This window comes from Accipiter gentilis, chromosome Z (assembly GCF_929443795.1).
Source record: "Accipiter gentilis chromosome Z, bAccGen1.1, whole genome shotgun sequence".
Lineage (NCBI taxonomy): Eukaryota > Metazoa > Chordata > Aves > Accipitriformes > Accipitridae > Astur > Astur gentilis.
The window spans coordinates 62607087-62634721 of record NC_064919.1 but is presented as its reverse complement, the minus strand read 5'-3'; the positions used below and the strand labels follow the sequence as shown (position 1 = coordinate 62634721).

Here is a 27635-nt window from a genome sequence, read left to right as displayed (position 1 = left end):
ATTTTTATGCAGGTCTTGACATAAATGTTAGATTAGATTTTTCAAATGAAATATCTCTGAGCTGAAAACCTGTAAAGTTTTAAAGTTTGTGCACAGGGTATTACTGCTCAGTTCTCTTTACCTTGAACACTGCTGCCTTAGAGTGATGCAAGTGGGCTTTGGGTGTTTCACATATAAGACCATCTCAACATGATCTTTGATGTCTTCAGTAATTCATAGATAGTATTCCATTCAGTTCAAATCTGTTTCCTGGGGAAAAAAAAAGATTTTTACTTTTTTCTTATATTTCTGTCAAAAGTGAAAATCAAGCATTTCCTTTTACTCTCATTTTGTGATGTTTGACCTTGTAGCCTGTTTTAGTAAGTTTGCTCTTCTTTAGAATGACTTTAAAGTTTTTATTCTGTAATTGTATAAGAATGTAGTAATCTGGATAAATGCTTCACTTTGTTGATGTTCACAGGGATTTTTTTCTGCCATGAGTAATTCTGGATTTTACTCAATTGTGTGGTATGGGTTTTTTGTAAAGATACAATCTATTGTAAAAATCAAGGTGGATACTCTGAAGCAAGAATGGGAGTGTTTTTGTATGCTTAATCTTGTCGAAATTGAGAAGAGTATGTGTTTTGAAAGGTAAGAGACTGAGGATGATGTTGTAGTGTAAATCTTTCCTTTGGAAAAAAGGAATCAAACATTACTATGACAAAACTGAAATTAGAAGGGATAATAGTGGATATATATGTTCACAGCATTCAACTAAGCCAGTTAAGATAGGTCAGCTTCGCTGGGTGAGTTTGTCTACGGTACAGCCCTGTGCCTTGTCAACATGACAGAAGGAAGTTATAGTGTCTCAGGGCTCATCTGTTTCTTCAAGATCAGTATTCTATTCATTCTTCCAAGGTTAAGGTCACGGCTATTCCTCAAATGTTTTTATTTTAATAAAATAACAGAAAGACTTGGAGTTTTGTAGAAAACTCATTATTGACGTAAAGCAGCAAAAGGTCACAAAATGTCTGTCCTCAGTGAAGTAGGAAACCCCCTTATTTCTTCAGTAATTCATTGTCACAGTATAGGCTGGAAGAGCCCTTGACATTTCCAGAGTTTCCTTGTTGAGGTGAAATAATTGCTCTGTACATCAGAGTTCAAAAAAAAGAGTAATCAGTTAAAAGTACATATATGCAAAGGCCTTGTTAGCCCACAGAGCCATCTGCGCTTCACAAAGTGACTATAGCAAGTTTGTCCTTCCTTCCGGCACATTTTAATGGAGTCTCACGTTAATTAAGGCATCAGGCCTACAAACACGTGTGCAACTTCAGCAGTTATCAATAAAGACCTTAAGACAATTTGCAAAGGATCGAACGTGAGATCAGCACTTTTTGCCAGAACTGATTATACCCCGCTTGACTGCCTGGTGTGCACTGGATCCCAGAGCTGAATCAGTTGCAGCAGAAACATGAGTTTCATTCATGCCAAGATAACAATATGCACTTTGCCAGAGCAATAGGGAGAATTTCTTCAAACTCCTGCTGGAGCTTGCTTTGTCTTTTATATTTCTCAGTGAAAACTAAACAACAGTCTGCTTCACAGAATCAAGTCCAGCAATAGGTAATTTTTGTCAGGAAGCTTCCATTGTATAAAATGCTAATAATAAATTTCCAGTACAACACCATCTACAAAATTTCTAATGCATTTATGTGAAACACAGTGCAAAATTTTCTGCTTATGGGCAAGTGATAGTTTTGCCTGGGGAATCCTCATCTATTTGTATCCAAGAATTTTTATGCTTCTGTAGCTATAGGGGAGAGAAATACTCCTTCTTCCCCTCCAATTCTGTTTATAAATGTATGGAGAATGGCCATGTGTTTTCATGTTGTTGACAAACAAATGAGGCATTTGAAAAGATCTTATGTTTATAAATAGAAGACACATAAGATCTAAGTGTGTCTCCTAATTGCAAAAATATCAACCATGCCTTTTGTTCTTTTGCTTTTTTATTTTTCAACAAAATTTTCTTTGAAAAGGTAGCCTTACTCTTATCTTTCAGGTGAGTGGTTGATTCATCTGACTGGTTTAAGATTTTAGGGACTGTATAAATTATATTACTACATTAGAGACAGTCACAATTTTCAGACTGTTTAGAAGGGACTTGATTTAATATTCATCGGTGGAAATGAAAAATGTAGTGCTTTCACTGCACTCAATGCTATAACCACTGTGGTCTAGTGTATATATTAAAAACTTGAACCATGTTCAATATATTATTCCCTGATGTTTAGGAGGAAAAAAAAAAAATCTCATGTTAAAGTAAAGCATGTTGATGCTTAATCCAAAAACATAAAGAAATTCAAATAGAATGGAAATCCAGTGTCACTTCTGACCCAATCCATAGATTCATACTACTTTTATTATGTGTGCAGCTGGACAATGTGAAGAGTACAGCTTTCCAATTGCTAAAATGGCCTTCAGTAGAAACGGTATATACTGAAAGGTATTTATATGTTCTTATGTTCCCACATTAATACTTCCCGCACCCTTCTGTCTGTTCTCCCCAGATCCAGGTACTTCCAAGCTAGGAAATACCAAAGGAAATCTGGATTTTTTTTCACGTACTGTTCTGGTTTTTATGGTGTAATATAAAGTCCCTAATTTGGATGTATTTGTAGACAGCCTGCAAATCAAACTATAGACCAGACTGCTTGCAAATGAAAACCACTCTGTGTCTACAGAATAGTTTGCATCAATGGATGGTAGAAAAACACATAGATCATTGAATTAAAATTTAGAAGATAGTAAAAAGTTAAGAATCTGTTCCAAATGGTGTACCCACTAATTTTGCTTACTTTCTTATACAAGTTCAAAGTTTTATGTACAAATTTGGTATGAGCAGAAATCAAAATTACCCAAAACCATCTGGATAGCCCATCACCAAGTTAAAGGCTTATTTTCTGTGTTGTCATTCAAAATATTTGTATGTATTATATGATGTGAAATGGAAAATATGGAGAAAACCTCCACCCTAGAGTTTCATACAGTCCATTGGGGAGAAATCTCTTCTGAAAAATGGGAGTTCACAGTTCAAAACCCTTTGTAACAATCAGGATAGCTCAGGGCATGAATTTGGGTCCCCCAAACCCAGAAACATATCCCCAGTGTTGGTCTAGATTTTTTGGAAGGGGGAGAAAACTTCTCATTTTGTCAGGTACATCCTCATGTGAATTTAACCCTTAGTTTTCAGTTTAATTTTATTTTTATTAAAAAAGTGTGTAAGTTAAACATTTTATTGGTGTGAGCCTTTATTTCCAGTTTACTGAAAATTAAATATGTACAGCTTTGAATTGGCATCTGTTTCTAATTGCTTTAGTGGACAAACAATAATTTATATAGCATGCAGTTGGCTAGGACTTTTGGTGTGACCTGAAAATTTCTTCCTTTAGGGAGGAAACTATTGGACGGTTGGAAAAATGCTGTCGGAGGAAAGTTCGGAAGATGTGGTTGTGGGAAGCAGTGCTGACCACAAAGAAAAGTTATAGGCTGGCTTCCTGAGTTTTACTGCAGTGAAGTTATGGTTCATTTCTCAAGTTTGTGTTTCCCTTTCTGGCTGCATGCTCCTATAAAGAATCACGTGTTTCAGTGGCTGTTACCTGATGTCTGCCTTTATTCTGCACTTTCAGTGCTGCAGGGAAGATCAAGCGATATGTTTAAGTAAACAGTTTCTAGATCTTAACTTCTGAGCATAGTGACATGGATTTTACAGCAGGGAAAATGACCCTGGGATTCGGTTTTCTCTGCTCATCTGTAAGCCTCAATTTTTGATAACATTCATGGGATTGTGTGCTGTTACTGGTTGTGGTTTTTGGGTTTTTTTACTATTTATTTTCTTAAGCATTTTCTTTTGAGAATTGGCAAATAGTGTATTGGCAATTTTGTTTTGTTTTGATTTCAGAATCACTTTAATTTGGGTATAATTTGGGGGGGTGGTTAAAACGTATGTGTTGTTGCCAGAAATGATTGTTGTGAATACAAATGGGGAAGCCTTTCATATAAAGGTTTCGTGGAAAACATACTGTGTCTACTGAACTGTATGGATAAAGGGGAATTTAGCTTCATTTGTCTCATTAAGAGAAGTTGGTAGGGTGTAAATTCCTTGTTTGTTACTACTGATGCTTAACCAGTCTGAACCAAAGCCCACTGGAATTAATGGAAAGGTTCCCATTCATTTCAGTGTGGGTTTTTTCAAGCCCTAACAGATCTCCTGCTGTTCCATAGTTGAGCATTAGTAAGGGACAGTGAGCCTGCCAATCATGCAGGTTTTGTGTTTATGCATGTGGTGAGATTTCCAGGAGGTTGAAGACTGCTTTCATGAGGGTAATTTTTAGGTGGAGTTCCCTAATATTTAACAAAGTCTGTGATTTTTTTTACCTACTGCTTCTGCTATTGTAGTACAAAAACAGGCTAAGGTGATTTGAAGGAGTCTAGTATCTATTGATAGAAAAGTAATCACCTGTGATTTTTTTGACTGCTTGGGTTTTCTTTCTTTTCTATTTAATGGGTACCATGTAAGTAAATGTTGTAAATACTGATAATAGAGTCAAATGATTTACGTTAGAACAGAAGCTGTGATGTGCAAAACCTTTGATTGGTATTAATGGAAGCAGTAGGAGAATGACACCATTACCATTTTTCTGACAATATATAGAAGCTGGAGAATACAATAAGGATTTCTTGGATGATTAAAGTAGTATGTTGGTTTTAAAGACGATAATGAACATACTAGAAAATACTGTCTTTTTGTTTGGGTTTCATGTGTAAGTGGGTTTTGGTTCACCAGTTCTAGACTTCTGTCTGGGGATCTCCTCTGTGGTTTTTATAGACTACTAATCAGATCACAAGAGGCAGGGAGGGATCGCCTTACTGTGAAAATAACACCAGTTATTGTTTGTTGCTTTTAAGTTCTAGTGGAAGTAGCCTGAGTGTTTTTTTTCCCAGTGTTTGGTTCAACTCTTAAGCAGAATTCTACTGCATGACATACAGAATTGTTCACTCCTCACTAATGAAAACATTTTTACAAAGTAAAGAAACTTTTTTTGAATTACTCATAATGTTTTAGAGTATTATCTCACCAGAATTTAAAAAAAAATAATAAAAATTGGACATCTAATTTATCCCCTTAAATTTATCACCCTTGCTAGGTGACACTACCTTTTGAAAGCCTCTGTTCCTGGAGAGAAAGTCTTCAGTAAGTTAACAATCTGTATGCACAAGACTGAATTATTTTAAATGCAGTATCTTTTTTTGGACGTACGCATACGTGCCACTTCATTCCCTAAAGCTGCCTTACTGCAAGCACTACTTTCTGCGGTTCAGTAGTTTCTTGCCTTCTGGCTATGTGATGCAACCTTGTTAGGGCTGTGTTCCTTGCTCCGAGGGCATATGTGACAGAATCCCATGATGGGTCCCTCTTGTCACACCTATAGCTCTGTATGTGTCTCTCCAGCCTCAATTAGCAGAGATATGTTTGAAACCATGAATGGTCCCAATGATCCTCCCATGAGTTTTTGCAAACAGGCAGGACTTCATTGCAGTGCTGTCTTAGTGGCAATTGTGCCTTATGTGGTGCCTACTGACAAAGTGAAATCTCATTTATCACAGGGGGGTAAGGATAGCAGGGGACCAGAAGCTCAGAGAGGTGTTCTAGCTGTTCTGATACCAACAAGCGGGGATGCTATTAAAGGAAGATTTTACAAAGCGATAGAATAACATGGAGGTTTTCCATGAAACATCTTCAGTGATAGAAAAAAAAAAAAAAGGCATGTAACTGAATTTGAGGATGTAGCCAAGGTTATCTTTTTTTCAGAGAATGTAGTCTAGTCCAGCTGCAGCATGACTGTTACTGGCAAAAGCAGATGATGAATTTCCTGGGTAAAGAATTTATGTCTCATCCAGTGTTTCAGCATGTTTGAGTTTTTCTCACTGTGGGTACATGCTGTGTAGTAGTGCCATTAGGCATTGTAGACAATGTCTAGTCAGGTCAGGTAGAGACTGTAGTTGCACTCAATATACTTAACTACCAAGATGATGTGGTTTCAGTCAAGATACTTCATGAGGTCTGAGTAGTAAGCACTCAAACTATTTGGCCTGTGTGTTACATTGCTATGTCCCCGGTCAATTAAAACAGTAAGGTTTTGATTATTTGATTGCATTTGGCTCAATATCACACAAGATGGGAAGAACCTTCCTTTGGTCATACAGGGTATAGAAGCAGCCTGGTCCCTGGAGTTCCACAGAACATACAAATTTGATTAAGCAGAATGTATATCTAGCAGAGGATTTTAATTCACGAGGGTTTGCATGTCACCCAACTTTGTAAGTGGTTTCTGAACCTTTTCAGTCGTACTGTATTCTTTTTGAGACGGGAAGACCAGTACTACTGTTTTCCAGTTGCACAGAGCTTTTTTCTTTGTTCATGAGTACTTTTCTAATAATTCCTTGCACTCAGTTTTCTTTTTGACCAATGCTGACATAATCCTGAAAAAGCATCAGCTCAATCTGTCATGATCCCAAGGTTTCAGTCTTGGACAATTATGGGTGACATGCAGGCCATCATTTTATATGTGAATTTAGGATTGTTGTTTCGGACATGCATCACTTTACCTGTATCTAAGTTAAATATCATTGCTTATTTTAATGCCTACTCACACCTAGATGACTTAGTAGTATGAGAACCCCCCCAACACACACACCCCTTAAGGGAAGGTGGACCTGCAGGGTGGAATGCAGTGGATATGCAAGAAATCTGTTCCATAATAATTCCCTAAGCAACATAACCTGCAACCTTAGATGTTAGCAACACCAGGGGAGCTTGGTATGCTGACCTTAAGAGAAACAACGCGGAGGGTGTAGTGGAGTGGAAACACTGTCCAGGCTCTGTGATGCCGCTGCAGGGATGGGGAGCTGGAATTACTGGAACGAGAATGGAAGGTCCCTACACTGAATCCAGTGAAGCAAGGAGGTGAAATAAGGGGAGTTCTGTCAATGCTATTGCCTTACTTCTGAATTGTATCCTAAGTACCCAGTTCTGGAGTAGTGACACGCTAAATCATGTTCCCTGGGTGAACTTTGCTCATTATGATCTCCTTATAATACCAAACACACCTCCATCCCAAAAACTACCTGCCTCCGAGGTGTGACCACCCCTCACTGAGCATGCGCTCTGAATTTTTTTGGGCACGTACCTTTAAATGCAAAGCGAGAGAACTTTATACCAATCAAAGTAAAGGTATGTATGACTAGAGTCACTCAAGCTCCACCTAAAAAATAAAAAAATATGAAAGGGCTTAAGAGAGGAAGACTGTTAGGGAAGACACCATGATAGACAAGTTGGGAGGACATCGCTGACTTCTGGGATCAGTCAATGGGCTGAACCTTTCTTTCCCCCTCCCCGCCATAGGGACGCCTATTGGGTGAGATTTGAACCCACGGTTATACCGAGCGTTCCCTGAAAAACTTAGAAATCTCAACAGAGTTTTTTTGTAATTTAATGTGCTTGTAGTCGACTGTATTGTTATTATTTGCATGTGCTTTGCAGACAGAGTATTTATCACCGGCAACCCAATAGGACCTGTACTGTTGCTTTAAATAAACTGCTCTGCTCGTTAATGTAGTTGTGATAGTTCATTAACACAACCAAACTCCATAAGTCTGGTAATTCTCGTGCATTGAATGTGGCTAAGCTGACAGCGCAGTACACTATTAAATGTATCTGTCATCGTGATAGTTCAGCATATTGAACACAACCGGACTTACAGAACTGAATTGGACATTAGTCAGAAATTAAACCTAGCTGCCCGCAGCCCCTCTGACATCTGAGGATAAGCTGGAATACAAGGGGGTTTATTTTCAGCCAAACTTCTTTACCCTTTAACGCAACAGGTATGAGAAGTAAACTTTTGTTCTACGTGGATCCTGTTATGTATTATGTAAATATTGGATTGGAGTAACCAAATAAGTGATAGGGGGTGTTGCATAGCCACACAAAATTTATACTGAAATAGAAGTCTTGAGAACTACAGAGATAATTTTTAATTACTAAGACAGTATCTAGGGAATCCTTTTGTGCAGTATACATTGTAAACTGCAAGGTATCAAACTATTTAGATGTCCAGGTAGTGTAATATGCACACACACTTGTGTTACAGGAAATGTTGGAGATATTCCTCCTTTGGCTGAAAGCTCTTAAATGTACTTTACACCTGCAGAGCAGTAGCACCTGTTTATTATTTGTTTCAGATGTGTTTCTAATTTGCACTGGAAAGAGAGCTAACTATCTAAATCTTAATTCACCCTGGGTTTTGTGGATTTTCTTAATGCATGCTTTTCAGTCTTTTTCATCAAGAAGGTTGCAATTAAGCTTGGAGCTTTTCGTGATTATATTTTTCCTGACGTATCCTGAATCTGCTGCTACATTATATTATCATAAATAGAAGTTTAAGTATAGAGAATGCTGATATTTTTCACTTTCTCTTTTGGGAAATATACTGCAAAAGGTAGATAACTTCTAACATCCTCATTCTGCAGATGAAGAAACAAAGGTAGAAGCTTCATTTGCTTATGTTGTTCTACAGGGCACTGATTATTTATAGCTGCTTATAAAAGAATGTTTTTGTTACTGTATAGGATACTGGAAAATTGTAGAGGCATGCTCAATCTGACAGTTACTCAGGCTGTTTACTTTAACTCTTTGGGTAGGGCTCTGTCTCCCAAATAAATAATAAATTAATGTTCTTTTGTCTTTTTCCAAAATTGCTCTGTAGTACCCAACATTGCTTCCCTGCACACTAGTATTGTAGACCACAGTGTACAGAAATATAGCATGCTTCAAGCAATATCGTTTTAGACCCCTTAAATTTTGTGGTCCGGACCTTGCTAAATGGCATGTTAGAGAGAACTGTGTGCTCTTTGATCTCTTACCAACCAAGAAAATTTCTTCTCAACATGGATCATTTTCATCATCTTAATCATAGGCTGAAGGCAGAATATTTTGTTTTTAGATGTACTGTCTATTTATATCTCCAGATTTTAGGTTTCTACCAATTGCTTGAGTTGGTCTCATTGAAAGAAAGAAGAAGGAGAGCTAGAGGAATGAGAAGAATAATTGACCTATAGTTATTTGATCTGTGCAAATATCATATATATATTGATACACAATATGTATTCCCCTATATATTCCTGCTTTAAAATCTCAGCTGAAAATTTGCAGTTTATCTTCTTTCTTCTTGTGATGAAAAATCAGATAGCGAAGGTTAAAGGAATATACTCTTAAGAAATGTATTACATTTAATAAAATGTTTCCACAAATTTATCTTTTAGAGTGATCTAAAGTATGAGGCTGTCTTTAAAAAAAAAAGTTCAGATTGTACCTTTTTTTTTTTTTTTGATCTTGCCAATTTACACAATATGGTTGTTGACTATCCTTAAATCTTTTTTTTACAAATTATGGTTACATCGTGCTTGAAATATTTGCTTTGCAGAGCAGAAAGCAAAAGATTGAAAGAAATCATGGGAAATATTTACAAAGGTGCTGACAGATCTGAATTTTCCAGTGTACCTACTAATTACTGTGTTGCAGTGCTTTTTGTTGTTGTCTTTGCTATTTTTTGATTTTGCTTGCATTAGGAAAACTTTTTTTTTTTTAGTATTTGCTCTTGATTGAATACTAAACATTGCAGAGAATATCAGTGAACATCATAAGACTTAGAGAAATAAACAAGCTGGATTTATAGGCCCCACACAGGAAGAGGAGTAGAAAGCTTCTGATAAGACATCTAAAGCTGTAAAATGTAGTAAAACTGGATCAACCCTCCTTTTTTTTTATTACCATGTAGCATTGCAGGCATCAAAGGGTCACAAAGTTATTTTGGTGTGCAGCAGTAATAGAAGAATTTAAAAGGTTTTGAGTTACACAGAAAAGAAATGGATTTTCAGGCATTTTGGTCTTTTTCATGGTGGTCAGATACATTAGCATTTTTTTATTTGAGGTAATTTTCTGATAGGTAACTAGGATTATATGAGCCAAGGAATAGATGATCAATTCTCAAGCATACACATTGATCACTAGAGAAGAAATGCAAAGAAGTGTTTCCTCCTATTTTCCACCTCCAGAAATCATTCCCCAGTTGGATAGGTGAACTAATGAGTTAAGCAGAAGACTGTTGTAAGTGTATGCACAAAAATACATAGGAAGACAGGTTTTTTCCTGTCCATTTTTTTCACCTAACCTAACTGATGTATTTAATCAGGAGTACACATTGGATACTGAATGAGGTCAGAAGAGCTTTTTGAAAGCCTGGGAGGAAAAAAAAAAACAGGGCTAAGCACATTGCATCATTTTTTATGATCTTCCCTATGCTTAGAAAGTGAAGTGAAAGAACAGATTGCTGGGCAAAGTAAGCAGTTTTCTGTTTTACTTTGAATCATCAGTTATTAATTACTTCTTGGGACACACTGCTGGATTGAATGTACCAGATAACTTCTTCAGTATGGCAAAACCTGTCATCTTGCAACATTTCTGTATATTGTAGGGGCTTTTTCTAAATTTAAAATTGTATGACTAAAGCAGGAAATAATGAAGGTATCAGATGCTGATCTCAGTCACAGTAGTATAAATCTGGTGTGAATCCATTATTTCAATTACTTTACTCTTGAGTTATGTTCTGGTATAAGTGAAAAACCAGCCTTAAGCAAGTAACTGATTTGTCTGCACTGATACGGACTGATCTGTGCATTAGAAGCCATTGCTAATACAAAGTAATATTCTTGTTTCTTTATGCTACGCCTCTTTTAAGAATAGCACTGAAAGTAAACTAGAATGTATGCTAGAAATGAATGATGGTGTTCATGCATTTGTAAAACTACAGTTAAACCTGAATCGGAATCGTACATACTTACAGACATACATCCTTAGGAGGAACAACTGTGGTCACTTGTCTTGTTCATCTTGGAGAAGAGAAGGCTGAGGGCTGACCCCATCGCAGCTTACAGCCTCCTCACGGGGGGCAGCGGAGGGGGAGGTGCTGATCTCCACCTCTCTGGTGACCAGCGATAGGACACGAGGAGATGGAATGAAGCTGCGTCGGGGGAAGTTCAGACTGGACTTTAGGGAAAGGTTCTTCACTGAGAGGGTGGTTGCTCACTGGAACAGGCTCCCCAGGGAAGTGGTCATGGCACTGACCCTGTCAGAGTCAAGGAGCATCTGGACGACGCTCTTAGTCACATGGTTTAGTGCTAGGTCATCCTGCGAGGAGCAGGCAGTTGGACTTGATGATCTTCGGGTCCCTTCCAACTTGAAATATTCCATGATTCTATACTTACCTTTTGTGAAAGTTTTGACGCTTTCAGTTCAGTACATACAGAGATTAATAGAAAAGAGGTTGCATAAATCTACATTGACATAGCATTTTCTTTTGTAAACAAAATATTTGGCTTGTCCTGAACTGAAAGTAATTGGGTAACAAGCCTTGTGTATGTCTGACTAGCGCATTATTCTGCTTCTGACAGTAGCAGTTGTGTAGGAAGGAGTATGAGGGCAAGCACATAAATAGACTTTTCTTGTGTGCCCCCCACAACCTACAGCTAATGAAGCTCCTGATCTTTAGGTTGTGATTTTGGATATAAGAATCCTTGATGGATTTTTCTTCCACGTTGTGAACCCTTTTTATCACTCAACCTGCATAAACTTCTAGCATCCACAGCATCCCCTGGAAAGGAATTCCACACTTGAGTTTGGTCTGTGATAAGGAAGTATATATATTGTTTATTTTGAATACGTGAATATATGTTATGAATATACTATAAGTTATTTGATGCCCTATTTGGAAAGACCAGTTGTTCCTTATTCAGCTTGTCATGGTGTCCTGTCCCACTCAGTGGGCTCGGGGGAGGTGATCTTTTAGATAGTTCATTGCCACACACGGGAGTCACAACAATGACTCAGGAGCGACAGGGAGAATTTCAATATCCCATTTCACTTGGAAAATCCCACGGCAAGAGTCATAACAATGGCTCCTAAATGCTCAAAATACATTTTATTTAATGTCAGCTTATAGCACAAGTGTGGCTAAATTTGGCGTAGCAGATATTTCAGATAAAAAACTTGACACCTAACAGATGTAGCAAGGTAATCCTAACATCAAGGTAGGAGGAAGAGAAGAGATAAGAGAGAGAGAGAAGAAAGAGAGAAAAGGAGAGGTAAGAATCACCACCCTTGGATCCAGAGAAGAAAGAGTCTCGGTAGTAGCTGCCTGGATTCCTCAGGCAGTGGGTGCACACCTTGGGGGTTGGTGTGTGTGTCATGTGTGTGTCTGTCCCGTCCCGTCCCCCCTCGCCCCCGGCTTTATACCCTCATCTGAGAGCCCTTTGCGCATGTGTTGTGGGGTTTTCTCTAAAGTTCTTGAGGAGGGAATGGGGGGGACTGCTGCTGTGCTCCATTATCCCATTTAACTTGTTTACACAACTGCTGTGGCAAAGGGCCCGTGGCAGAACTCCAAACCTGTGACAAAACATCCGAAGTGTAACTGCTAGAAAACTTGCCAGAAAGACAATTGCCAGAAAGCCTCTTTGAGGCACAACGGCTAGAAAGCCTCCCAGAAACAGTTCACTGCCCCACCACTGCGGGGCACCTCCTGTTTTGGCTGCTTGCAGCTACCTGCTTCTTTGGTTGGTTGAGACAAAATGGTTGCCAGTCTCTCACAGTCTCTCGGTCTCTCACACATGGCCACACAATTTCATATACCTCTGTCCTATCCCTCATCAGTTATCCATTTTTGAGGATGAAGAGTCCTATTTATTTCATCATTCTTCAGACAGAAGCTGTTCCATAGTTCTAATCTTCCTTGTCATATCTTTTTGTAGCTCGTATAGTTTTTCTGTGTCCATTTTATGATGTGGGGACCAAAACCGCACAGTATCCCGTGTGAGGCACAAGGACCTAGGTGGTGGCACAGTGTCCCATTCTTTGCCACTTCTAGTAGTGGGTTTGCTTTTCTTGACTGCTGCTGGACATTACCTGTTCATTACAACTTCACAAACTCTTCCCTAAATAGCAATACATTGTCCAGAGCACATTCTTTTGTGTATGCAAAGTGAAGACTGACTTTTTTCCCCCATGTTCATTACTTTCCCTTTTGTTGTACTCATGTTTGTGCATTAGCAAGGCTTAATGCGTTGAAAGATTGTTCACTTTTTAGAAAAGTCCCACATATTCTCTGGTCATCATTCAGGATGTTGTTTATATTCTTATCCAGAAGTAAATTTTTCAATGTCCTGCCTGAACAGTATGCTATGGAATATTCAGATTATCAAAATAGCAATTATTTTTGCAAATGCAGCTAACTTTTTTTGACTGTTCTTTCTGAGCACCTAGATATTTCCAAGTTGATGACATTGGCCTTCTGAAAAATCAGGTCTCTTGAAGATACAAATTAGCTCTTGAAAATTATTTAGGCTTTTACATCCTAACTTGGACTATATATCTGTTTATAGAGACCATGTATGATAATGAAAATAAAAGAACTAAGCTGAAGTTTTCATAAGGGGGAAAGGACCATGCGTTTAAACTATTTAGGTAATAAAATGCTTTTTGCAGGTAGTGGGAGTTGGGCACCGCAATTCCTTTAAAATCTGATCCTGAAACCATTTTTTCAGGCTGTTAAGACTAAGGATGGTCTTGAAATATGATACAAACTCCAAAATCACTTACCAAGGGCAACGTTTTCTGAAGGACTTGGTTTTTTCTGTAGAGATACAAAGGAATACTTTTTGGTGACCTACAACTCCAAACAAAACAGTAAAATATTTAGATCAATTCATTGTAACATTAAATATTTGAAACTAAATATCTGAATGAAATTTCACTGCTTTCTTAACTAATAAAAGTTGTATCATTTCCCAAGAGACTACTTAAAAAGAAATACAGCAGCTGGTGAGGCTCCGAAGTTCGGCTTTAGGAAACAGTGGCTGCTGTTTGAAAATAAGAAAATTCATGGCAAAGGCTGTGGGTTTTTTCTTTTAAGGTGAAAACAAAGTTTTAGTATTTCATTAGCTACTGATACACTGGTGATCCAATGGCAGAAAAATAAAATGTCTAGCCTCTTTGCACAAGCAAAAGCATCACATTTTTTATATATGTCTATAAGGAGGATATGCAGGCATGTGAAGGCAGGCTGGATTGCACAGATCAATAAAAGGCATCTGTCCTCTGACTGCTGAATTAGTCTACAAGACTGTTGTTACTGTCTGGTCAACCATAATGGAAAAAAAACAAGAAAAAACCCCCCAATGATTTAGAACAGATGCAGAGAAAAACTGCTTAGATGCTGTGGGAATGAACTTTTTATCTTGCAAAGGAAACAAAAAGAATGTGACTTCTTTAGTCTGCTGAATTGGAAAAGGGATCCCTGAAAAATTCATACAGCAAGGGAGAAGACTGCCCAGGCATTTTGCATTTCAGCTGCACTAGCAGAAGCTGAGGGATGAAGACAGAGGTAGAAACTTAACAGCTGGACTGAAGAGAAGGACAAAGTCAGGTAAATGCAGGGGGAGGAATATCCGCACTTAAGGTGAAAATTATATCATGGGAAGAAGAGAACTCAGATCAAGCAATATTTTTATTTATCTTATTTCCTTATCTGGTGCTTGTATAATGTAATAAACTGGTAGCCCTGTAAATATCCTGTGTAGAGAGCATTCAAACAAGCATCAGTCTGTTTTCCATGGCTGATATGTCTGATAAAAGTTGACCCATACTGCCTGGGAAGCAATGCACTTGTCTGAATAATAGACAGTACAGTTCTTTGGCACAAGACAAGTGCTTGCAATGAGTGAGTTAACACAGCTGACAGAGTTCTGTTTATAATAGCTCAACATGAGGGAATTTATCTTTTTCTTTTCAAGAGATTTTGCTGAAAGGTAATATTCCACCAAACAACTTCAACTACAAGCTCTGGTAAAAGCATTTCTTGTTTAGGATTTTGGTTTTGTTACCTGGACCAAATAAGTGTTTTTAAAAATTGTTTTATCGTCTTGAATCTTATTTTAAGTCTCATGCATGGCATTCTAAGAATATTTTGCAAAGTATATCTAAAAATACAATCTTTCATAGTGTTTATTTGAAGTATTTTAAATAATTTATCTTGTGTAATACTATGGCTTCACATACTGTACCTCAGCAATCAGAAGCATCTTCTCCATGCTAAACCTTAAAATCAGAAATGCAGACGCACATAGTTTTTCCTTTAGACCAAGCCTTAATATTGTGATTTTGAGTTGTAATGTTTAAGAAACATGGTTGTGGTTTTTGATCTGCTGAATGTCTTTCATTGTGCTCTTTAAGAAAGTAGATGGCAAAGATGAGTATTCCCAGTAGCAAACACGATGACAGGATAATACATAGCATAATGATGTTGAAGAGTAAGGAATATTAATCTTTAAACTGTTTCGTATCTGCTACGGACATCACATGGCTCTGTGGGCATTCATCTTCCAGAAGAGATACTTCTGGGGGTATTTATGAAGTTTTCCTTGTTCTGCTAGGGGTCTGGGTTTTTTTTTTTACCATCAGCTTCAGTGCTTCATGATCTAAGATGAGCTGAGGGCCCCTCATCCTGTGTATGCATACTCTAAACAAGTAGTCCCCTTGTATAGGCTTATTTACCTGGGAAAGTTAGACAGGTCTGATGTAAACAGGGAACTTGGGTATGCACAAAAAGTGCTCATTAAAGAAAAGCTGATTCAAAGTGTGAAGCCCAGTAGTAAGCCAGAAACTTAGCAAGACCTTCATAAAAAGTAGAGAAACTGTGTCCCAGAATTTCATTTCCAAACTTTCTGTTTCTTACTTCTAGCAGATCTATATTTGCCCCACTGCGATGTACAGAATTTACTCTTTTTAGAAACCTGTAGTTCTGCTTCTAGTATTGGATCTCACATGATTATTGTACATCTTGTGGATTCTTTTTTTCATTTCAGTGGCAAAAATCTGTCAGCTGAGTCCTTCAAATTCCCTAAATTGATTGAAAGTCATCTTCTGAAAGATGCTAGAAATCAACACTGGTTTGTCTCCAACTTCTGACGTCTTATTCCTAGTCTGCTTATTGAGTTGCCTTATGGTAGTCTTTTTGTAAACAGATATCAGCTGATATAGTTAATATAAACCCCTGAGATTTTATGTCTTAAATTCCTGTCTTGTTTGTGAAAGCTGATATGCAAGATGGCTTGGTTGTTCCTGGAGTGCCAGTCTGACTCCCTCCTGGTTTCGGTAAAGAGCTGGTCTCCTGATCATCCCTTGTAGCATGTTAATTTTTTTCTGAGCTCCCTCCTATAAGGAGCTTCAGGTTTCCTTTTGAGAGGGAATTTGCACGTAGTTGACACTTTAGAGTTTTCTGCAGTATCTGGATATGGGGTCACGTCACATATGCAGCTCTACCAAAGACAGCATGAAGACATGCTTCACGCTGTGTCATGCCACAGAAGATATTAGAAAAAAATTCTTTACTGACAGGGTTGTCAGGCATTGGAACAGGCTGCCCAGGGAAGTGGTGGAGTCACTATCCCTGGAGGTGTTCAAAAAACGCATAGACGTGGCACTTCAGGACATGGTTTAGTGGGCATGATGGTGTTGGGTTGACAGTTGGACTCGAAGATCTTAAAGGTCTTTTCCAACCTAAACAATTCTAGATTCCATTATTCTACCTTGCTGGCCAGGTATGGATCTGTGTGAATGTAGCCAGCTCAGTCCAGAGAGACAGCTCTCTGCATGTAGATACAAGTCAGGACCTGGGACTTGGTCCCTGGTGTGATCTAAGAGAATTAACAGTAGTAGCATTGATTCAGGAGATCTTTCAATCCTATATTCCTAAGTGGCAAAACGTACAGGCACTTGTATGAGCAAATGTAGCAATTCCAGTCATGATCATTCTTAGTATAGGTATATGAGATACACATATATATCTGTATACAAAATGAGTCCAGTTATCTGGACGCAGGTGTGACACTTTCCACTGGTAATTTTTTGGGGTGCAGTTCAAGTTCTGCATTAAATACATCCACTGAATCAATAGCACAGATCTTTGCACATATATATAACAAATTCTTCATCGAAGACACAAAAATAAATGGATGATACCACTCTGCTTTCCAACAGAATTCTAAAAATTACTTCATGCATATGCAATGTACCTAACTTCGTTTACTGTTTCATTAAGGTCTTGGCATTGACAACAGGACATCTTTACCACAGAGCAATTCTTCTCCATGGGATGATACACTTTTCAATATATCCATGCATGCAGCAATCCGACACGGAAAATGGAAGTTACTAACTGGATATCCAGGTAACAAAGTAACTCCTTTTTGTGCAGTGTGTTGTATCTCCCACCCACCCCAAACACAGTTTAATTCTGTTTAATGTATTTTCATTGCTTTTAGTCATTTGCTAACTTCTCAGGTTTTTGATCACATGCAAAAATCTAGAAGGGGGACTTCTAAAATCCCTTTCATTTTGCAAATATTCTTTCATTTTGCAAATATTTTGTATACAAATGACTTTCACAGTAGTGGAAAAACTATCATAGAATCATAGAATATCTCAAGATGAAAGGAACCCATAAGGATCATTGCATCCAAGAAGAAAATCCATGAAATTAATTTATGTGAAATTAAGTGACAGGGAAGTTTGAATCCCAGTGGTGCAGCTTTTTTGTATAAATAGGACTCCTGTATAGATAGCCCTGGACTAGACAGACTCTGGTGCTGGGCTAGAGTTAAGGAATGCAGCAACAGTCACTGGCCAGTGGCTTGTCAAGGCACCTAGTGAATTTGTCCATTACAGTATAACTCTTTGTTTCCACACTGCTGCTCTGTGTCTGAGAAGTAACCCTTGGACTATTCCTGTTTCTGCAGGCTGCAGTCATTGGTTCCCTCCACCATCTTTGTTCAATGAGTCAGAGATTCAATCATCTGATCCACCAACAAAGAGACTCTGGCTATTTGATATTGTTCATGATCCTGAAGAAAAAAATGATTTGTCTGAAAAATATCCTCATGTGGTAGAAAAACTGCTGTCACGGCTTCAGTATTATTATAAACATTCAGTGCCCGTGTTTTACCCTGATGAGGATCCCAGCTGTGATCCAGCAGCAACTGGAGCTTGGGGTCCTTGGGCATAGTGCACAGCACTGCATCCTGCAAAACAATCCTGTAGTGGAGTCTGGTTTATGGACTCAGGGTCCTAGTCATATATTTCTTACCTTGTTTATTAAACTATTGCTAATGGTGAGCTCATTCCTTGAAAATATGTTGGGGATCTTATTTCAGTCTTTTCCCACTCCTCCCTTCCCTACAATTTTATGTGAAATGTTGGTAAAATTATAAATCTATTGTGAAAATATTCTTTGTCCAGAATATGCTTTTAATGCAGAAGGTAAAACATTGCCTCCCTCCTTGAATCATGGCAGCAAGGATATCCAGAATGCATCCATCTTGTGGAATAAACTGATTTTTGGTTTCGTGTTTATCCAGAAGACAAATTCTATTGGAAGTTGTTACGTATCTGTAAATAACAACAACAAAATACAAGTTAGCATAATTTTTGCCTTTAACATGCATCTCCATCCAGAAAAGGGAACAGACAGAAATCTCCCACAGTAAAAACACCCAAACCTCCCAGAATACAGGAAAATCCCTAACCCTTGTTCACTGTTAATGTATCAAACTGGAGTAGAGAGTGGTGGTCAACTGGAGTGCAGGGCTGTCAGGCAGAGGGATCTTGACAGCCTAAAGAAATGAACAAAGACTACATGAAGTTCAACAAAGGCAGAGTCCTGCATTTGGGGTGGGGTAGCCCTGTGCAGGAGTACACACTGGGCTATGACTGGATAGAAAGCATTTTTGTTGGGAAAAAAAATCTAGATGTCTTGCTGGACAATAAATAGAACAAGAGTTGCTGTGTGCTCTGTTGGTGAAGCAGACCAACCACATGTTGGTCCATATATGCAAGAATGTAGCCAGCACTTCGGGGGAAGTGTTTATACCCCTCTATTCAGCACTGGAGCATAGCATCACATTGGGCCTTCCCTGTACAAGTATTGACAAATTGGAGTGAGTCCAGTGGAGCACCATGAAGATGATAATGGGGAAGCTAAAGAAATGGGTTAGTTTAGGCTAGAGAAGAAAGAGAAAGGGGAAATTACTATCTTCAGCTACCTAATGCAAGGGCATAGAGAAGATGAAGGCAGACACTTCTCAGAGGTGCACAAAGATGAGAAGCACACAGGGAACATGTGGAGTTCAAATTCAACATAAGAAAAAAAAAATAAATCACACTGTGAAGTTAGTCAAATATAGGAACTACAAGGCTATGGCATCCCTGTCCTTGGAGATGTTCAGTCCATGGTTGGAGAAGACCCTGAGCAATGTGATCTGTCCCTGAAGTTGGATTGAATTTGAAGTTGGCGCTGCTTTGGTGGGAGTTGTGAGGAACAATGAGGTGACCTCCAAAGGGACCTTTCTGCATGAATTGTTCAGTGAGTCTGTGATCAACAAAACCTTACTTTTATTGCCTGCCTGATGAGTACCCTTTCTTCTCAGATTTTGTTTTGTTACACCATAGTAGTGATGGTTTTCATCCTGAAGTGGGCTCTGAGCCATGAAGAAACCGGGCCAAGCAACATTTCTTGGTTACTCATCAAATTGATGCAAGATCAACCCACCAGCTCTCTTAATGTCTCAAACCTCTGGAGTCCGGCCAGAGTTTTTGTATTGCTTCTCAGTGTCCTTAGCCAAGTTCTCAGGCTGCAGAGCTCTAGCTGTCATCCTCTCCAGAAAGTAGGGATCTTATTGCCTATATTCTGGCTCCAGGACCAACTCCTATAAATTGCATTAAAATTTTGCACACCTTTTCCCAGTTTTCCCTCAGGAGACTTGTGCTAATTGTTAGCAAACAGATGCATGAAGAGACAGACTTGACAGAATTTGTGCATTTTTAAAAATAGAAAGATAAAGCATGGAAAAGGTGACACTTAAGAAAACTAAAAATGCATATAAAAATTAACAGAATTTCCTGCTTTCTGATACAGCTGATTCTCCATTGCATTGTCTTACATCTAGCTTGGCTTTTCCACCTTTGACGTTTTCGTGCAAGTGGAAGTGAAGCCAAAGCTCTCCAGAAGCCTGTTGAGCTGTTTGTCTTTTTCCCAGAGAGCCTCCTGTTTCTCTCTCTCTCCTTTGTCACTTCTGCTCCTTTATTTCAGTGTTTTACCTATGCTGTTTCTTTCAGTCTCATCAGCCTTGAAGGTAGGGAAAGAAGGAAAATAGTTTGGGAGGAAATAATTCTCTTATAGTGGGCAAACATATATTCTCTGTGGTTTGGCTGGATATGTTCTGGAACCCTGTTTCAGACCAAAGTTCAGTATCCTTTTCCATTCATCCCTCAGTGGATGAAAGCAGATGGCTGCAGCAGGATATGACCAGGGCAAGCATATGTGATAAGCTCTTCAGATTGTCCCTCACATTCTAAATGATCACTCAGAGCCTCAGAGATTTAACTTCTGTGTGTTCAGTTGCTTTCAGTGATTTTTTTTTTCTCTTCCATGAGGTTGCACAAACTTTCCATTGGGGTCCTTTGGCATAGTGCACAGCCTTACAATACCTTCTAAACTGTTGGTATTCACACAATTGCATGTTTCCACAGCCTAACTAGACGCTGTGCGAAGAATCATGTGTTTGTTTGTGACCTGCTTCCAGGTAATTTGTATTTTCACTGGTAAAATACATATGCTGTGACAGAAACTGTTACTATACTACATTTAGCACCTTTCATATTAACCAATATCTTTAAAATATCAAAAAGAATTAATATGTTCTGCAAAGGTAGTCTCCAAACTGATACCTGATCACATCTCCTTCCATTTCACAAAACACATTTAAGCTTTTCTTTCTATCATGTGTGACTGTTCATTTAAGTCCTGCTCAGATTTTAGCTAACACAGCTCATGTAAAGGCCCGATGTGTGTTGGGAGCAGCGCTGTTAAGTCAAAGCGAGAGCAACATGTAGGCAGCCCACAGGAAGGCCTATAGGTCATTATACAGCCGTTATCACCTGCAGCTTGCAGGCTCCCTCAGCCGTAATCCTTGCTATTGATTGTCTGGCAGTTCCTTCAGAATCCACTAACTTAATGGAAATGGTATAGACCAGACTACCAAGCTGGAAGGTATAAATACATCACCTTACTCAAAAGGCTTTTGAAGCGTATCCAACAGCAGCCAGACTGCTCAGGCTTTCATGCTTCCCAGTGTGATACAGGGGATTCCTGCAGGGTGACGGAGGAGAAAGGATGAGCATGCTCATCATTGGCTAGGTAAGTATTTTGCTTGAGTTGCAAGTTACAAATGAAGACAACTTGTGAGTTAGAAACCTCATGAATTAAAGGATGAATTAGTGAATTCACATGTTAGACTAGTCTACATGAAGGACATTGAGCCCTTGTTTGGTGTGTATGTTTGTTTTCTTTCCTAATGAGCTCACAAAATAATTTACAAAGTATGTTGTCCTGTAAATTTGAGAGATCCAAACGGACTGTGACAATCTTGGCTTCAGAGCACAGCAGCATTTCACTTTTGCGTTTGAAGATTCTTTAAGATAACTGAGGGTCAGGCTCTGTTACTTGCTGACCACAGCAAGGGATGGAAAATGTAAGCAACAAAACCTTTTTACAAGCTATTGCATCACCTCAGCAAAGCTCACATCTTCCTTTAGTAGCTCTAGAAAAACCTTTATTGCAGTTCCCTTCCCTAACTACTGCAGTTTCTTTATTTTATACCAATAAAATGATTTATGCTAGTTTATAACTTACCTGTTTACTGCAGCTTCAGGTTCATATCCTAATTTTCTGTAGCGTACAGTTAGTAATATGGTTTGGAATATGGGATTCTGAAAGAATCATAGAATCATAGAATCATTTAGGTTGGAAAAGTCTTTCAAGATCATCAAGTCCAACCATTAACCATGCCCACTAAACCATGTCCTGAAGTATCCTGTCTACTTGCTTTTTGAATACCTCCAGGGATGGTGACTCAACCACTTCCCTGGGTGGCCTATTCCAATGTCTGACAACGCTCTCAGTAAAAAAATTTTTCCTAATATCTAACCTAAATCTCCCTTGCCCCAACTTGAGGCCATTTCCTCTTGTCCTGTCTCCAGCCACCTGACGGAAGAGACCAACACCCACCTCACTACAGCCTCCTTTCAGGCAGTTGTAGACAGTGATAAGGTCTCCCCTCAGCCTCCTTTTCTCCAGACTAAACAGCCCCAGTTCCCTCAGCCGCTCCTCACAAGACTTGTGCTCCAGGCCCCTCACCAGCTTTGTTGCCCTTCTCTGGACACGCTCCAGCACCTCAACGTCGTTCCTGTAGTGAGGGGCCCAAAACTGAACACAGGACTCGAGGTGCGGCCTCACCAGTGCCCAGTACAGGGGGACAATCCCCTCCCTGCTCCTGCTGGCCTCACTATTTCTGATACAGGCCAGGATGCCATTAGCCTTCCTGGCCACCTGGGCACACTGCTGGCTCATATTCAGCCGGCTGTCGACCAGCACACCCAGGTCTTTCTCTGCCGGGCAGCTTTCTAGCCACTCTTCCCCAAGCCCGTAGCACTGCATGGGGTTGCCATGACCGAAGTGCAGGACCTGGCACTTGGCCTTGTTGAACCTCATACAATTGGCCTCAGCCCATCGATACAGCCTGTCCAGATCTCTTTGCAGAGCCTCCCTACCCTCCAGCAGATCGACCCTGCCTCCCAACTTGGTGTCGTCTGCAGACTTGCTGAGGGTGCACTCGATCCCCTCATCCAAATCATTGATAAAGATATTAAACAGAACAGGGCCCAACACCGAGCCCTGGGGAACACCACTTGTGACCTGCCGCCAACTGGATTTCACCCCATTCACCACAACCCTCTGGGCCCGGCCATCCAGCCAGTTTTTCACCCAGTGAAGAGTACACTTATCCAGGCCACGAGATGCCAGTTTCTCAAGGAGTATGCCATGAGAGACAGTGTCAAAGGCCTTGCTGAAGTCCAGGTAGACAACATCCACAGCCTTCCCCTCATCCACTAGGCGGGTCACCTGGTCATAGAAGGAGATCAGGTTGGCCAGGCAGGACCTGCCTTTCGTAAACCCATGCTGACTGGGCCTGATCCCCTGCTTGTCCTGGACTTGCCATGTGAGTGCTATGAATAAGCTGTCAAATCACCTTGTGCAATTTTTAGATTTACTATTTATGTATGTTATGCATTAATGATACAGGTTGGCCTTCAAATGCCTTTTTGAAATAAATCATCCAAATATCAGAGGTTCCATATGTTTAGTACTCCATTCCTTGTTTGTTCAGACTGTGTTGATGAATTTATTCTTGCAATCAAAATGCAGATGGAGAAGTTGACAGCCATCTACCAGTATATAAGGCAAATAGATCCAATGAATTTACATTATTCTCGCTCTTGAAAGAGTTGGCTGTTTTTTTCATAGCACATATTTATTTAGCACTCTATCTACACAAGCGGACACGTAAGACTAGAAATCTAACTGCTCTCAGTCAATACCCACATATAACATTTTAGTTTATAGTAGCAATTACAGGATGTGGTTCCCACAATAACAAGGGACTGGACTCTGGGGCAGGGGGAATTCCTGCTGTACATTCCTGTCTGTCTTTTAGTATTCAGCACTCATATTACATGAGGAAAGGTGTTAGCTTACCCACAAAAGTGGGAACTTTTGTTAATGATATTTTTAATACAGGTACTGGTCTTTTTATGCTGATATCCAATTTCATGGAAAAGAAAGAAACATCAGCTAATTTGTAAAAGCTCAAGTAATTAATGTGTTTGAGTATCCCATCAATGTCAGGTCCTTGGCTAAAGTTAGAAAAGATTAAGGTATGTCTAATTTTAATTTCAGAGGTAAAAGAGCTTTTATGTTCTCTTTTCTCTGTGTTCTATAATCTGCACTCTAATATCTTGTTGATATTCTAGTTCATATAATTCACCTACTAGGGAGAGACTGTAGCATGTCACTGTCTTCTATAGGTATCAAATTCACCCTCTATTTCCTCTTGTTATATTTTAATATCCAAGGATTCATTATTTTCTCAGCTACAGTACACATAATTATTTATTTGACTTCCTAATTATTTTCCATGGGTGGTCCTTCATAAAATATTTTAATTGAAATGGGTTAGGGAAAAAAACCATCTGGCTGACACATTTAGGTTGGCATCTGCAAAGAGTTGTATATTGTTCAGTTGTTTCAAATTGGGAAATAAAGAATTCTTTATATATTTTGTGGTTATTTGAGTAACATTCAAAAATGCAAGCATTCTGAACTTTCTAAATAAAACTTCATTTCATCCCTTTCCAAGTTAAGATTCATTCTTAATCTAGCAAACATCTGAGGATCTTGAATTCAAAAGTCTTCATTTTTATATTGTAGAAATGATTTAAGCTTCAGAAAAGTAACCAAGTTTAGGAAGAATGCTTACACTGGCTACTCATTTTGCATTGCCTATTTACAAGAAGATGGACAGAAACAAGGAAGGGATGATTTTCTAAGCAAAACAGAAGATCTGGACCTGTTCTTGAGTCAAAGGCCCTATATTCAGCCCGAAAATAAGTTGTCCAACTTTCCTAAATTTGATAAATGGGTCTTGGATGAAACTCTGAGTTTAATCCTCTTCATAATCTCTGAACAGAAGAACCCAGGGTTTAAACCCATGTAGTCTGTGTGGATTTGAAGCTCCACTAGCAGTCCCTGTTGGCCTCTGTGAATTTGCCTCTCATCTTACTTGACTAAGTGGTTTAATGGTAGTAAGGCTACTGGGGTTATTCCCAAAGTTCTTCCATGTTTTCTTTAAGAAGCAGTAAATGAGCTTGAGGTTACACAGAGAATCCTATTAGACCTGTGCCACCCTTACCAAAGAGTCCTGATGGAAGGGGTCATAGTGACAGAGCCACTGATACAGCATGTGTGATGGAGTCTGGCACACAAGGACATGCAGTCTGTATGTGTAGCCATGTTTGTAATCCTAGGGCCAGGGAAACCCAAATGAGAAATAGGCAAGTGAATCACAAAACACAGAAGTCAAACAGTCTAAATGAAAGAAAACTTGACAAATTAAAAATGTATGTCAAGCAATACATGGTGATACAGAATCTAACCATGTGTGGGCTGTGCTTAGCCTGGAAACACCAAACCATTTCCAACATGTAGCAGTTGTCAAGGGAGAATTCATTTTCATGCCTACCTGCTCCTTTGGCAGCCCACCACAGGCCCCCCTCCAGCTGGACCCTGAGGCTGTGTCTCTCATAACATTAACCTTATCTCTGACATGATGGAGGGGTCAGAGGACCCTTTCTACAGCCAAGCCCTTCCCTTGGCAGCCCCTTTGCAGCCCCACCCTAAGTGGACCCATAGGTTTCATGTCTCTCTAGCTATAAATAAGCCAAGGTAATGGAGGAAACTAGTGCTTTTGCTAAGAGAAGGGGAAAAAACCCCCACCAATTCTAAGTTTGAGCAAATTTTTTGCCAGCAGGTTTCCAGCTGAGTGTTTTAACTCTTTCAGCATACTGTCTTTGTCAGCTGCAGGCAGTGGTTTTGATTCAGTTTCAAGTTGGGTTGTTATATGGGAAGATCCTGGCTCAATATATGGTGTAGAGAGTTCTCTGGGGTCCCAAGCTGCTTTTTCTGATTCCTGTGCTCTCACATGTCTTCTTCCAGTGCCGTACAATGCGTGTATGAGCTCATCTACATCGAGCAGAACTGCTGCAAGTAACAGTAAAAACATTTTGGCACAGATCAGGCAGAGTGAGTCAGCCATCCAACCATGGATGGGTTCAGTGACGGCCCTTGTGATAATTGCATACTGTGGTTAGCAGAGGCAAGGAGGATGGTGCATTAAGTTCTCGTTGTGTTCCCTCCTGAGAGTGTTATTTTTGCAGGGTGGAGTGGAGAGATATTGGAAAGATTGGTGATATATCTGCTGCCAAGTTTCAAAAAAGTGACTACTGGCTGCCATCATCAAAGCAGCTATTGGATGTTGATCTCCTAATTCTGGCTAAACTCAATAGCAACAAAGGCAGCTATATTTTGTCTTCAGGACTATAGTTAGAAAAAAGTACAGTCAGAATCGCTAGATTTGGATCTGAGGAATGCAGTGCTTATTTGGACGAGTCTTCAAAAGCCACAACAAGGTACTACACCAAAGCCACAGTTCTGGGCTGCCAGATTCTGGCATTCAGGACAGTGATAAAAATAAAAGAGCTCTGTCTTGCTTTATGCCATGCATTCTTGTGATTTCTTCAAGCAAACAAGGAGTTAGAATGCAGTGAATACACGTACAAACAAAGTAAGCTGTGTTCAGTATTCAGCAATGCTTGTTGAGTAGTTTTGGGCATAGAGCCCATGGTAATGAATGGAAAACTTTGATCAGGACATCTGTGGCCTGCCCAAATCATTTCATGGGATGTGCAATTCTGCCGGGAACATCACTTGATGGCCCTATTAACCAGGGATGTTGGAGCCTTTCTTCATTGTGTACATTCTCCCAGCACACTCATGAAGTAGGAGTCATCAATTTTTATTGGATAGAAAGCTCTGAACTGGCTTATTCAAGGACATCTGAGCCCTTAAGTTACGCTTACATTTATCCTGCCTCACTGGGAAAAAAAGTTTAATGGGTGTCTCTGGACAATGAGAAGATGAATGTTGAGAGCATTAAGTCAGAGGTTTGACTTCACTTCTAGCAGACATACTCTCAGTTCCAGCTTTACTCTATTTAACTCACTTTAACAAATACCTTTTTTTTTTTCCTCTCTAGATATAGTCATGGCAGTTCTGTGACTCCAAACTGTTTTCTTGATGTTGCTCACCAGTGTGGGGTCATCCCTGAGAACAGTACATTTCTGGAGGATCATCATTTTTTCCACTCTGCCCTGTGTATCAGTGGTAAGAGAAGCCTTTTTAAAAGGCTGTGAAAATCATAACTGCCATCCCAAGAACCATGCAAACACTGCTGCCCTGTAGGTGGCCTTTATAGATACACTGAATTTTCCCTTTAATTCTTGTCCCCTTTGCTTTGTTTTCAAATATTCTGTTCCACAAGTCATACTTGGTTGATAAAACAGTCTGAAATAATCCCAAAATAGCTATGAGTCTGGTCTGATCACACCCCTTTGCCCCAGCAGTGACATGTTGCAGAAACAAAGTAATTTTCCTGCCTTTCAGTTCTGTTTTGGCTTTACTCTACAATGAAGAAAGCATGGTCATGTTATATTAAACAACTGGATGAGAGCAATATATACACTACCATTATTCTGCTTCTAGCTAAAGCTCCAAGGCTAACAAAGTGGAGAAGCCTGGCTAAGAATTTGCTGATAGGGTTTTTTTGCCGTAAATTCAGCCTTAAAAAAAAAATCCCGAAGAGCTGAAATGACACAGCCTTTGGCTGAGTAAAAAACAGGCACATTTATCATATAAAAGACTTATGAAAATATTCCAGCTGGATTTTGAAAAACGTAGGAGGGAATAGAGTAGAACAAT

At 39.4% G+C, this 27635-nt stretch overlaps 1 protein-coding gene across 2 annotated transcripts in view; it reads left to right on the top strand.

Annotated features, from left to right (window-relative positions):
- The window catches only part of ARSB (arylsulfatase B), a 67484-nt gene extending 48935 nt beyond the window's left edge, over positions 1–18549 (top strand). Inside the window, exons 7-8 of one of the 2 annotated variants that reach the window (XM_049794422.1) lie at positions 17250–17378; positions 17947–18549. In XM_049794422.1, coding sequence (XP_049650379.1) covers positions 17250–17378; positions 17947–18212 — 395 coding nt within the window. In that variant the 3' untranslated portion in view covers positions 18213–18549. The remainder of the gene's footprint in view (positions 1–17249; positions 17379–17946) is intronic. The other variant, XM_049794423.1, reaches the window with a different exon arrangement.
- The last annotated feature ends 9086 nt before the right edge of the window (positions 18550–27635 follow it).